This window comes from Rana temporaria, chromosome 1 (genome assembly GCF_905171775.1).
Source record: "Rana temporaria chromosome 1, aRanTem1.1, whole genome shotgun sequence".
In the NCBI taxonomy this organism is placed as follows: Eukaryota; Metazoa; Chordata; class Amphibia; order Anura; family Ranidae; genus Rana; species Rana temporaria.
In genome coordinates, this window is record NC_053489.1 from 353,027,193 (window position 1) to 353,041,619 (window position 14,427).

At 46.8% G+C, this 14,427-nt stretch overlaps 1 protein-coding gene across 4 annotated transcripts in view; it reads right to left on the reverse strand.

The window, feature by feature from the left end:
* The window catches only part of EPS15L1 (epidermal growth factor receptor pathway substrate 15 like 1), a 214,913-nt gene extending 206,813 nt beyond the window's left edge, over positions 1-8,100 (reverse strand). For 2 of the 4 annotated variants that reach the window (XM_040320975.1, XM_040320967.1), the window contains exon 1: positions 8,014-8,100. In XM_040320975.1, coding sequence (XP_040176909.1) covers positions 8,014-8,040 — 27 coding nt within the window. In that variant the 5' untranslated portion in view covers positions 8,041-8,100. The remainder of the gene's footprint in view (positions 1-8,013) is intronic. The other 2 variants (XM_040320992.1, XM_040320984.1) reach the window with 1 other exon arrangement.
* Positions 8,101-14,427: the final 6,327 nt, after the last annotated feature.

A 14,427-nucleotide genomic window follows, 5' to 3' on the forward strand; every position in this document is an offset into this window, starting at 1 on the left:
GATGTAAGGAGTAAGTGGGGGGACTCCTAAGGCAAACCTTGATGTAAGGAGTAAGTGGGGGGACTCCTAAGGCAAACCTTGATGTAAGGAGTAAGTGGGGGGACTCCTAAGGCAAACCTTGATGTAAGGAGTACGTGGGGGGACTCCTAAGGCAAACCTTGATGTAAGGAGTAAGTGGGGGGACTCCTAAGGCAAACCTTGATGTAAGGAGTAAGTGGGGGGACTCCTAAGGCAAACCTTGATGTAAGGAGTAAGTGGGGGGACTCCTAAGGCAAACCTTGATGTAAGGAGTAAGTGGGGGGACTCCTAAGGCAAACCTTGATGTAAGGAGTAAGTGGGGGGACTCCTAAGGCAAACCTTGATGTAAGGAGTACGTGGGGGGACTCCTAAGGCAAACCTTGATGTAAGGAGTAAGTGGGGGGACTCCTAAGGCAAACCTTGATGTAAGGAGTAAGGGGGGGACTCTGAAGGCAAACCTTGATGTAAGGAGTAAGTGGGGGGACTCCTAAGGCAAACCTTGATGTAAGGAGTACGTAGGGGGACTCCTAAGGCAAACCTTGATGTAAGGAGTAAGTGGGGGGACTCCTAAGGCAAACCTTGATGTAAGGAGTAAGTGGGGGGACTCCTAAAGCAAACCTTGATGTAAGGAGTAAGTGGGGGGACTTCACTTTTTTTTTTTTTACTGAAAATCTCTCTTGTTTTGAACAGTATCATGCTGATTCTAAAAAAAGATCCAAGTAAAGCATGGTTCTTCAATTTATAAAAACGGATTTTTTTTGGAGCCACAGGTATTTTGAAAATACATGCTTTCTTTGGTCCTCATACTGCAAAGGTTTGGAGAAGCTTGGATAAAGTTTCCTTCCAATGTTTTGTTTATATTTGCTTTCACTTGCTTGTTTCGTTTGTTTGTTTTTTACCTGAAGGTTGGGGAGGTTACAAAATAAGTGATCATGGCATTTTTATGTAAGGTACAATTTATATGAAAATAGTACAAACATGACATTTTAATTCTGAATTTAGTTTAAAGTGTTAATAAACCCTCCTGGTATAAAAATAAAAAAAAGTAGATTTATTGTTTAGTTCAATTGTGTACACTCCTGGCCGACACACAAGGGCACCATCAAAGCAACCAGCAGAACTAAGACCTCTTGGTTGTTTGTACGCACATCCATACAGCTACAGATGAGTGGGTCTATATGCAAAGGGGTCGATTTACTAAAACCAGAGCATTCATAATCTGGTGCAGCTGTGCATAGAAACCTTATATTACTGGACAAGCTGAAGTTAGAAGGCGATTGGTTACAATGCACAGCTGCACCAGATTTTGCACTCTCCAGTTTTAGTAAATTAACCCCAAATGGTCCGCTTCCCAGGCAGCTCATCTATCCCTGCACTCAAAAACAGATGAGTAACTACTCAGATGTGCAAAAAGATCTGTACAGTGATGGGATCTGTCAGAATGTCATTGATTTGTACAGGTGCCTGCCTGTGGCCGTACACGAACACTGTCAGGAGCAGAAATCACACCTTCTTTGTAAGCTGTACAGGCCATCTGCGGCCATCTGAGTAAGACCCCTTTCACATTACAGCGGGAGCCGCGGTGGCGGTATATCGCCGCTAAAAATAGCGGCGCTATACCGCCAGGATTGCCGTGGGAATCAGCCGCTAGTGGTGCGGCATTAACCCCCGCTAGCGGCCGATAAAGGGTTAATACCGCCCGCAATGCGCCTCTGCAGAGGCGCATTGCGGGCGGTATTGCCGCGGTTTCCCATTGTTTTCAATGTGAAGGAGTGGTATACATGCCGCTCCTCTTACCGCTCCAAAGATGCCGCTGACAGGAGATTTTTTTCTCTCCCACCAGCGCATCGCCTCAATGTGAAAGCCCTCCGACTTTCACATTGAGTAGGCAGTGAAGGAGTTTTTCAGGCGGTATAGCAGCGCTATTTTTAGCACTGTACCGCCTGAAAAACTCCTCAGTGTGAAAGGGGTCTAAGGCAAGCGCTAACAGCCACAAATCGTCAAAGGGCACGGCCACAAGGAATCATGGGACATGTAGTCCTGATGCAGCAGGCCACCTGACTGGTGCTTCGACTGAGCAGTGCAGGCTCCCTGGCTGGAACTTGGTGGAAGAGCTTTAGGAGGACATAGAGCTAACAGAATGAAACATGAATCTTTAGGGCAAAGTAACAGGATAGGAACTGCCACTATATTATAGTAACTTGCTGCTTAAAGCAGAGTTCCACCCAAAAGTGGATCTTCAGCTTTAAGCACTCCCTGCCCCCTTACATGCCACTTTTGGCATGTCATTTTTTTTGGGGGGGGGAAAAGAGTACCTAGTTTTGACAAGTACCCAGCTCCCACTGCTCTTGCTGCCTAGGCAACTCCTCATCTTCCTCCCATCTTCTTTGGACACATCGCAGGTCCCAGAAGATTGCCCGGCCACTAAGAAGGCGCCGCAGCAGGACTAAGGAATGTGCAGTGTGCACCGAGCTGTGAAGCCGCAAGCTGTCACAGCCAGTTGCTCACACTTGAAATGCAAGCGCCGCAGAGAGGCGAAGGAAAGGAGCAAATCTTTGAGCGCCCGTGTCGCTGGACCATGGGACAGGTGAGTGGCTGTTTATTAAAAGTCAGCAGCTACACTTTTTATAGCTGCTGACTTTTAGTAAACTCAAAAACCACAGGAGCTCTGCTTTAAGGGAAAAATGCCTTCTCTGTCTAGTGTTTAATGCCATTTTCAAACGGACTTTCATTTCTCCAAATGACTATCACCCTGCACTCTCCACCCCTTCATAATGTCAAAAAGCCCAGGGGGTGAAGGTTCTCATTAGGGTCTGTTCACACCACAATGAGTGCACTGAGCGCATGCAAAAGCACGAGTGGTGACATGCATTGGCCTTCTATACTGCTGTGCATTTTAATGTGGTGTGAGAGAGAGACACTTATACTTCAGCAAGCTTTATTTGTAAAGCAAATTTCAATAGACCGTTTAAACTCTTGCAATTAATCTCGTTGTGGTGTGTTTATGTGCGTTTACACCTATTGTGCGGGGGGGAAACCAAATCAGCACAATGCATTGGTGTGAACTGCTCATTTTTACAATGTGAATGCTCTGGCATGTGGTGATTTACACATTCCAGCACATCAGGTGTGAATGAACCCTTAAAGTGGTACCAAAAATGACATCTAGGATACAGTCTGTTTTTCTGTAATTTTGTTTGTTACCAGGCAATCCTGCCCATAACGTTGCTATACACTAGTAGATTTTCAAATGAAATTTCATACAATAATTTGTAAAACAATTCTCAGAATATTTGCTGAAATGTCGTTTGCTTTTAACATTCAATTTTGTAACAAACAGACAGACATTCTCGAATATAAACCATAAAAACTGCCGAAAATCTGTTAGAGAAAAAGAGAAAAAGTTTGCACCCCGCCCATTAAAATTTTCTTTGTGGAAGCGATTCCACGTGGTTCTCACCATGGCCGACTGGATAGATTGATAGCAGCGCAGCCATTGGCTCCCGGTGCGGTCAATCAAATGCAGTGACGCGGCCACCGGGCCGAGTCATACACTCTGTGTCTATGCACGCTGAGTGTATAACACGGGAGTGCGCCCGCAAGGTAACCCCCTCGGGAGAGAGCTTCCCATAAGGGGGTTAGCTCTTGCTGGGAGAAGCCGAGACACCCGCCGTGGGACCCCAGAAAAGGATGTTCGGGGCTCAGGTAAGTAAAATGGGGGCTGGGGTGGGGCCGGAGAGTGCAAGATGTTTTTTCACCTTAATGCATAGGATGCATCATGGTTAAGAAAACATGAAGCTTTACAACCCCTTTAAGGACCGAGCTTCTTTCTGAGACTTGGTGTTTACAAGCTAGAAAATTACTTAGAAAAAAAATTATAATGTTTGGGGGTTCTAACGCCCTAGGGAATAAAATGGCGGTCATTGCAATACTTTATGTCACGCCGTATTTGCACAGCGGTCTTATAAGCGCACTTTTGTTTTTAAAAATACACTTTTTTTAATAAAAAAATAAGACAACAGTAAAGTTAGCTCAATTTTTTTTTTATTGTGAAAGATAATGTTACGCCGAGTAAATTGATACCCAACATGTCACGCTTCAAAATTGCGTACACTCGTGGAATGGCGACAAACTTTTACCCTTAAAAATCTCCATAGACGATGTTTAAAAAAAATCTACCGGTTGTATGTTTTGAGATACAGAGGAGGTCTAGGGCTAGAATTATTGCTCTGGCTCTAACGATCGCGGCGATACCTCACGTGTGGTTTAAAAAAAAAAATTTTTATTTTACCTTTTATTTAAATTGTTTACACTGTTCTTTTATTTCCCTATTACAGTGTAAACATCCCATGTAATAGAAAAAAGCATGACAGGTCTTCTTAAATATGAGATCTGGGCTCAAAAAAACTCACATCTCATATTTACACTAAAGTGCAATAAAAAAAAAAAATTAAAAAAAACATTTGTCATTTGAAAAAAATTAAGAAAAAATAAAAAATCGCTTCAGCCCTGCTATGGTATGGAGGCGGGTGGGGGGCCCATCTTCCCCTCACTTGTCTCCATACCCAGCCACAAGAAGGACCCGATCGCCTCCGCCTCTGCTAACGGCTCAGGCCACGGGAGAGCGGCGGGAGGGGCTCTCGCCGCCGATAATGGTGAACTTGCGGTGAATACCCCGCAGAAACCACCATTATCGGAAACCAGACCACCGGCTGAAGAAGAGAATACCTGGGTTATGGCAGCTAGCTGCTGCCATAACAGAGATATCCCGCTTCAAACAGCCGATGTATATCGGCGTGCGGCAGTCCGGAAGCGGTTAAGACAGGAAGTGTGTGTACAGATTGTGCAGCGCTTTACAACATGAGGGGAGCCAGTACAGTTACAATTCAATACAGGAAGAATCACAGAGCCCTGCTCATTAGAGCTTCCAATCTGGGAGGCAGGGTCAAGTGATATAAAAGGTAAAAACTGTGGAGGATGATCTGATGGAGAAAATAAGAGGAGGGTTTTCAGAGTAGAAATGTAATCTGACAGATTGAGGTAAGGAGTTCCAGAGGATTGGATATACTCAGGAAAGTCCTGGAGGCAAGCATGGGACGAGGCGACAAGGGAACTAGAGAGCAGGAGGTCTTTGGAGGAACGTAGAAAACAATTTGGTCTAAATTTGAAGAAAAAAAAAAGGAAAAATAAATAATAATGAATGAATGCAGCATTGCATTTAAAGAGGTAAAGCTTTCTGGCCATATGTCTGTTGAGGTTTACAGGCGCACACTTACTTTTGTTCTCCTGTGAATCAAAGTCAGCTGATAGCAGGCTAATGCCTGCTATCATCTGATGGGGTGGAGCCATGCCAGTCTATGGAAAGATTCCTACAATATTGTCGGGATCCAATGGCTGCTAGATAAAAAGCTAGGCCTGCCTTTCATTCCTGCCTCCTCAATGACTGACAATTACCTCCGCCCCGTGGAGCAAACCAATCGGCAGTCATGTAACCACTCACTTTTCAGTCTTAGAGCCTGCATTGAACAAGCTGTAGTATTCTCATATGCTGCAGCATGGAGGTTTCCTTTAAAAGAGAAGCATAGCCAAAGCATTTTAGGGTCTCTTGAGGGTCACAGGAATGCACTTACTTTTGCTCTCCTATGACCCCAAAGCAGGTGATAGAGGGGTATTGCCAGCTGTTAGCTGACACGTCAGGATTAAGAATGAGCTCAGGCGTGTTTGCAACTCCACGTGCCCGCCAGGAAGTGGACACCTCACAGTGCTAATCACAGGCAGAGAGACATTTCCTGATCTGTGCAGCCGCGGATTGGAAAATGTCTCACTGCCTGCGATTAGCGCTGTGGAGTGTCAGCTTCCTGGCAGGCGCAGGCACGTGGAGTTGCGAACATGCCAGAGCTCATCCTTATGGCCCATACACACGATCCCAATATCGTACAACTTTTGTCGCTAACACTACTCGTCGTACAGTGCTCGGCCCTACACAGCGGAGCGGACCAAAGCCGCCTCCCTCTCCTCTCTATTTACGGAGGAGGAGGGGGTCCGAAGGAAACACTCCGCTGTGCCTATCCACCGAACCCGGGTCCCGGATGTTCTTTAGTCGCTTCCAGCAATACCTTGAGGCAGGGTGACAGCAGCAGTGGGGATGACAGACCGCCGAGGATCTCCAGCTGGACTTCACTCTGCTGGCCACTCGTTCCTCCCGCCATGTCAACCGCTGCTGTGCCGCTCTATCCCGCGCTGTTCTGAGGTCTGTAAATGTTTTAATGTAGTCCAAATAGACATTTGCTGGGGGGTGCTATGGGAGGTAAAAGGGGCGTCTGTGCACTGAGTGGGGTCTGCACTGTGGGGGGCCTACACTAATGGAGAGGGGGGTGTACACTGATGGAGGGGAGATCTGCAATGATGGGGGGCTGCACTGAGGGGGGTCCTGCACTGATGAAGAGGGGGGTCTGCACTGAGGGCGGGTGCACTGTGGGGATCTGCACTGAGGGGGGTCTGCAATAATGGGAGCTGCAATGATGGATGGGGGTCTACAATGACGGTGTCTGTACTTAGTGAGGGGGGTCTGTACTTAGTGAGGGGGATCTATACTGCGGGAGGGGGGGGTCTGTACTTAGTGAGGGGGGTCTATACTGCGGGAGGGGGGGGTCTGGACTTAGTGAGGGGGATCTATACTGCGGGAGGGGGGTCTGTACTTAGTGATGGGGATCTATACTGCGGGAGGGGGGGGGTCTGGACTTAGTGGGGGGGTCTATACTGCAGGAGGGGGATCTGTACTTAGTGAGGGGGATCTATACTGCGGGAGGGGGGGTCTGGACTTAGTGGGGGGGTCTATACTGAGAGAAGGGGATCTGTAGTTAGTGGAGGGGGGACGATACCAACCCTAGTGACGTCACCAAACCTGGCGCCTAACTTTTTTAGCTGGCTCCTAGATTCAAAGCAAATTTGTCAAGCCTTGCTGTAATGTATTTGTATTGTATTTTCGGACGACAACTATACTGACAAAGAAAATCGTGCGATCTGGTATCGTACGAGGAAAATTTTCGTGTTTGTCCGATCTAATAATATTGGATCGTGATCGGCTCTCTAAAGTACTGTACACACGATCGGAAAATCGTCCGATATTCGGATCGTGTGTACGGGCCATTAGTCAGGATCCACGCAGTGCCCTGATTGACGCATGCCAAGCGCTGGAGCCAGCTGTTCCCAGCCCAATGAGCGCTGGAGGGGCAAAGGGGAGATCAGTGACTGCTCCCAGCACACAGCTGATGGAGAACTGAACGATCAGCAGTCACGTGATCACTCAGTTCTTGTTGTTGCCATATTTAATCCTGCTTTAAGTGACCCTGTTCTATGTACCCCCCTCAGGATGGATGTAGTGAAGGTATTTGCAGCAACACAAGTTATCAGCCACACATCTGACAACATTGGCAGCGACCCAAGTATGAGCAAACAAGCTGTATCAACACAAACCACGGCTCCAATAGAAGCTGTCAAAAAAATAGAAAAATCAAACTGGAGTTATATGCTGTGCAGTTTTCTTGTTGCTGAGAAGTGGTGGAGCCACCAAAAAGCCCAGAGAGACAGTGATGAGGATGGAGGTGCTGCCAGGAGACACTTTCCATACACCCCGAGTGACAAGTTGATAAGGGTACATTGGAGAGTGACATCCTGATACCATTCATTGTGGATGACCCCCCAGTGCCCCCTACTGGGAGATGATAGCACACAGCGATGCTCTGCTCCCAGGAAAACACACAGGCACTGTGTACCATTATCATACCCAGTCACTCATGCCGGCAGATGTGGAGCTATTCTGTGACAGTCACACCCCAGGCCTCAGCTCACAGCCGAACTCTACACAAACACAGCCTACTACCACAACCAGGCCACCTTCCACTGAACAAACTACGCAAACTTCTCCTCCACCGGCCGCCACCTTCCCCCCTACACACTCTCAATCCGCAATGTCACTCTGCAGGCTCCGCTTACCTGTGTGAGAGAGATGAGCGCCGCCATCTTTGCAGCTACTCACAGGAACGCGCAGAGCGTCAAGCCTGCACCGGGAACGCGCGCAGCTCTGGCAGGGGGGCGGGGACACGAACGCTGACTGAGTGGAGGGGGCGGGGACACGAAGGTTGACGAAGGGGAGGGGGCGGGGTTATGCACAATATACCACACTGGACGGAAAGGGGTGGGCTCGTGGGCGTTGACTGAGTAGAAGGGGCGGGGTGATTGCAGCATTTTAGACAACACAGGACGGGGTGATGGAGATAGGCGTGATTGAGAAATCGGCTTGGTCACACAGCAGAGGAAGGGGAGCGGTGTAGAAGCAGATTCCTGGATTCTATACTGACGTTTACAACTTGCAATCGTCAGCGCATACCAAGTTTGCATTGTGAAGTTTAACCACTTTAAGGATTTACCCAATAAAATAGGTCAAAACTCTATTGGGTGGCCGTGGCTGTAAGCAACCTAATTGTGTTCCCAGAATGTGACCACTCATTGCTGCGCCTATACTCTTAGGGCCAGATCCACAAAGATCTGCCCCGGCGCAGCGTATCTGAGATACGCTACGCCACTGTAACTTACTTTTTTTGGTTTGAATCCTGAAAGAATTCCCGCCGTAAGTTACAGCGGCGTAGTGTATCTCTCGCGGCGTAACAGGGCCTAATTCAAATCGGCGAGTAGGGGGGCGTGTTTCATTTAAATGAAGCGCGTCCCTGCGCCGAACGAACTGCGCATGCGCTGTCCCTAAATTTGCCGCCGTGCATTGCGCTAAATGATATCGCAAGGACGTCATTGTTTTGACGTGGACGTAAATTATGTCCATCCCCGATTCACGGACGACTTACGCAAATGTAAAATTAAAATTATATGCGGGAACAACAGCCATACTTAACATTGCGTACGCCACCAAATAGCAGGTTTAACTATACGCCGGAAAAAGCCGACTAGAGACAACGTAAAAGAATGCGACGGCCGCTCGTACGTTCGTGGATCGTCGGAAATAGCTAATTTGCGTACTCGACGCGGATTACGACGGGAACGCCACCCAGCGGACGCCGAAGAATTGCATCTTAGATCCGAAGACGTACGCCTGTCAGATCTAACCCAGATGCTGTTGTATCTTGTTTTGAGGATTCAAAACAACGATACGACGCGGGAAATTTGAAAGTACGCCGGTGTATCAGTAGATACACCGGCGTACTCTCTTTGTGGATCTGCCCCTTAACCACTTCGTTACTGAGCCTGTTTTTCAGATTCAGTGTTTACGAGACTAAAACTGTTTTTTTTGCTAGAATATTACTTAAAACCCCCAAACATTATATATATATTTTTTTCTAACACCCTAGAGAATAAAATGGCAGTCATTGCAATACTTTTTGTCACACCGTATTTGCGCAGCGGTCTTACAAGCGCACTTTTTTTGGAAAAAAAAACACTTTTTTGAATTAAAAAATAAGACAACAATACATTTTTCCCAATTTTTTTATATATTGTGAAAGATAATGTTACGCCAAGTAAAATGATACCCAACATGTCATGCTTAAAAATTGCGCCCGCTCGTGGCATGGCGTCAAACTTTCACCCTTAAAAATCTCGATAGGCGGCGTTTAAAAAATTCTACAGGTTGCATTTTTTAAGCTACAGAGTAGGCCTAGGGCTATAATTATTGCTCTCGCTCTAACGATCGCGGCGATACCTCACTTGTGTGATTTGAACACCGTTTTCATATGCGGGCGCTACTCGCGTAAGCGTTCGCTTCTGCGCGCGAGCTCGTCGGGACGGGTCGCTTTAAAAAAAAATTTTGTTTGTTTTCTTATTTATTTTTATTTATTTTATTACTTTTTACACTGAAAAAAAAAATTGATCACTTTTATTCCTATTATAAGGAATGTAAACATCCCTTGTAATAGAAAAAAGCATGACAGGTCCTCTTAAATATGAGATCTGGGGTCAAAAAGACCTCAGATCTCATATTTAGACTTAAATGCAAGAAAAAAAAAAAAATTTTGAAAAATGTCATTTTTTCAAATGACAAAAAAAAAAAATGTTGCTTTAAGAGGCTGGGCGGGACTGACGTTTTGACGTCACTTCCGCCCAGCAGAGCTATGGGGACGGGTGAAGGAGATTTTACCCTCACTCGTAACCCCGCTCAGCTGCCGAACGGTCGCGATCTCCTCCACCGTTACCGACGGCTCCGGTAAGCGGCGGAGGGCGCGGGACAGCGGCGGGAGGGGGGGGGCCCCTCTCCCGCCACCGATAACGGCGATCTCGCGGCGAATCCACCGCGGAGACCGCCGTTATTGTGTACAGGACCATCGGCACTAAAGATGGATACCTCAGTTGTGGCAGCAGCTGCTGCCGTTACTGAGATATCCATCTTTAAAAACAGGACGTATTTTGACTATGGGCTGGAAAGCAAGTGTTAAAGTGCATGGTAATTAATCATAAATAGTAATAAATCATTGCTTGTGTAAACCTTCATCCGTGTATCTCTAATAAAAAATAAGCAATCAAAACCTTGTTTCGTAATCATCTGTAAAAATATCGAAATATAAGCCGCGCAGACAAATATAGCAAACTGACAGTAAAGTGCCAATTGTTTTGCTTGTCCTTTTAATAGTTTAACTATATATTGCAAATCATATTGTGGCAAAACAGTTATATACACATGTGCGCCAGTGCTTCAGTGACTTCCACCACCTTTGACCTGTTTTTCCAGGTCACATTGTGCTTTCCCCTACTTTGGGGCACTGGACTTGGACTCCTCTGTGAACCTCCTTCTCCTGTGTATTCCCTGGGCTCTGGATCGTTTCGTCAAAATGGCATGTACGGCATTTAAAGACCACCTTACCTCCGCTCTAGACAAAATTTATATAACAAGGGACATCCTCATAGTGCAATAGTTTTATTTTGTTTATTCAAGTATTAAGCACTTACACTTAAGTATAAAAACTTCTGTTACTGTATGATAGCAGAGCTCGGAGGCTCTCACGTCACTTCCAGTATCAGCAGCATCACCCAGCTCCACCCAACGTGTGTCGTCATGGTGACGTGACTTCCTCAGGGGTATGGGGCCGGGCAAACATACAATGATTTTATGCTGGTGACAATTGAGCTGCCATAGTAATGTGTACGCAACCAGAGGTGGACTGACAACTCATTGGGCCCCCGGGCAATAAGAGATTATGGGTCCCCCAGGCAGTAGATTATGGGGCCACACAGTATACACACATACAGTATACATACACAGTATACACAGACACACAATATACACACACATACTGAAAAGGTACTGGCGATTCTTGGGATTTAAAAAAAACACAGATTTTTACATACTGTCCCTGGTTTTACTGAGGCTGGCAAACCTGATGGGGGTCCCCTAGTGGCATGGGGCCCTCGGGCAGTGCCCGAATGGTCAGTCCGCCCCTGTACACAACACTCCCCTCAAATCTATGTTGCAGATAATAATTTATATGTATAATAGAACATTCTCATCCATCTACCTCAAAAACACAGACTCTGTATACTTTAATATAACAACAAAATAAAACTTCTACAATCTCCCATTACTCTACACTGGGGGTCAGCAATCAGTAGATCATGATCTACTTGTAGACAGGGATGGACTGGCCATTGGGACTACAGGGAGTTTCCCTGTGGGCCGATGGCTGACAGCTGACTCAACAGCTATGGCCTGGGGGTTTCTCACTTCTGCCTAATCTTGTCCCATAGGGGGAGGCACCAAACTGATTCTTTGCCCCGGGTGAAATAATGTCTAGCTTCCCCACTGGTACAGCCTATAAGAGTACCAGTACCAGCCGCTCTACTCTAATAAAGTAAAACGGCTAGTGGCAAGTGAAGGGGGAGGGGTGGCTTTGGTGGCCGGGGGGGCGCAGGAGTTGTCCGGCCTCTGTGGGAGAGACCTGTCAAAGTGGGCCAAATTTTTGTCCCAGTCCAGCCCTGCTTGTAGATGTTGGACAGGTGACTTGTAGATCGTGGTCTGGACTTGTTAAGCCACCATTCCAGAGCATCAAACAGAGTGCAATGCAGGGGGACTACTTGTAAAGTTGTAGTTGTAGTAGGGCCCAAGAGCCGCAGAAGCCGATGCCTCCTCTGTAATGCTGGCTCCTGTCCAGGGGCGGACTGACAACTCATGGGGCCCCCGGGCAATAGAAGATTATGAAGCCCCTGGGCTTACAGATGGCCACCACGTCAGGAGGCAGTGCAGAGGCAGGGCAGCTAAAATCTCAGGATTTTCACATAAGAAGCATGTTGGTTTTGGACATATCGGGGACAGATGTAAAAAAAACACAGATTTTTACATACTGTCCCTGGTTTTACTGAGCCTGGCAACCCTGGTGGGGCCCCCTAGTGACATGGGGCCCCTTAGGCAGTGCCCGAGTGACTCAATGGTCAGCCCACCCCTGCTCCTGTCCCATGCAGAGTGATACCAACTGCACTCCACCTTTTATCCCAACTCCCATCTCCCAAGTTTATGTGTGAAAGAGCCCTAAGGGTGCTGCTGCTGAAATCAACGAAGGGCTCATTTACAAGTGCAGTAGGCACTGCTGCTCCCCTGAAAAGCGATCCGAGTGAATTTGACAGGTGGTGAGGAGGTTATACGTTGCCTCCTTACCACCTGATTTAAACCCATGATTGCCGTGCAATGTACGCAATTATGACAATTAGAGGTTTCTATCAGGTGTGAGGAGGTGACACTGTGCCCACTGATCTTTGACTTCTCCCATCTTGTTCAGGTAGATCTCACTAAGTCCATATACTCCATCTAGTGGTCAAACATGAGAAAGCAAAGAAAGTACATATTCAATTTGTTAGACATAAAACTAGGGATGAAAGGGAGCAGCCCTGTCTGGTGCCATTATTTATAGTAAAGGCTTCGGATTTTATCCTATTAGCCAAAACCCTGGCAGAAGAGGAAGCATATAAAGACATATTTGCAATAAAACATCATTTTAGAAAGGGGTTTTGGGCCTAAACCTCTCTGCTGTAAAGAGAGATGAAGAAATGACCAGTTGACCCTTTCAAAAGCCTTCTCGGCATCACAAGCCAAGAGGCAGGTAGGGGTGATGCAGTGTTGATAAGTGTATGGGGGAGGTAAATTGTATAAAGAGGAATAGAACTGTCTAAACTTTACTATGTCGGAGCTCCTATGCTTTTAGGTGTTAGAATATGTGAGAAGATATGAAATAGTCTGTTTGTGTTGTCTAGGATGTATAATACGTGCTAGATGTCTACCACATTTGTTAGCCTGCATATAATCAAGGAATCGCATCTTATCCCACGCAATTAGAGAGCGGTCGGCCAACAGGCGGAGAAGATCTCTGCGTGAATTAGACAGTTCTACCACAGTGGTTGGGGCCAAAGTGCGTTTATGTGTGGTTTCCAGGGTTGAAATGAGAGTGACTAGTTGCTTGATATTGGGTGATCATGCCTGTGTAAGCAATCACAGTGTAAAAAAAAAAATCACCCTTCACAACAGCAGCACAATGTAATACAAACTATCACCAAAGCAAGTACAGAGTCACTGTGGGGACACTGTACTGCTGTGGCGGTGATCGTGTGCAATGGCTGGCTGCTCTAATATCATTGTATGTAAGTGCTGACAGCCATTTTCTCTGATCACCACTTATAAAGTACAATGCTACTAGACCAATGCTGCCAGTCATTGTCCCCCCAATCATTGCCACACCAATCAAAGTGTCCCTTATTACCACCACACCAGTCGCAGTGTCCCTAATCACCGCCACACCAGTCCCAGTGTCCTTTATCACTGCCACACCAGTCCCAGTGTCCTTGATCATTGCCACACCATTCCCAGTGTCACCAAAGCAGTATATGCCAACAACAGTGTTCCTTACACTGCCCTTCAGACGTAGTGTCACCGCACCAGAGTTTACTAGCAGCAATTGTCCCAGATTGTCGCCAGATCAGTTTCAGTGTCAGCAGGCCAGTGTAAGTCAGCAACAGTGTTCCTGATTGCTGCCACACTAATCCCCAGTGTCACCAGATTTACATAAGCCAACAACAGTGTTCCCTATTGCTGCTACACAAGTCCCAGTGTCACCAGACCAGTACAGCCAGCAACAGTGTTCATGATCACCACCATTCCAGCCTGCACCGCCACTGGCCCATACTGACGCCATACTGTATGCTGTCTTTGCCTGTTTGCTGACCATATCTCAGTCGGAATTTACCTATCTGCACATGTGATTGGTTATGTTCCTGTGAGACACCAGTCCCAGGCATTCTCTGCCCATTCCAGCCAACTGCACTACTGGAACCACAGGAAGTCTTTTGTTCTTCCTTTCTTCTGCCTCCCTGTACATCCTAGCCAGTGAACACAACATTTCTAGGGGTAGCCACACTTGTTTGGCT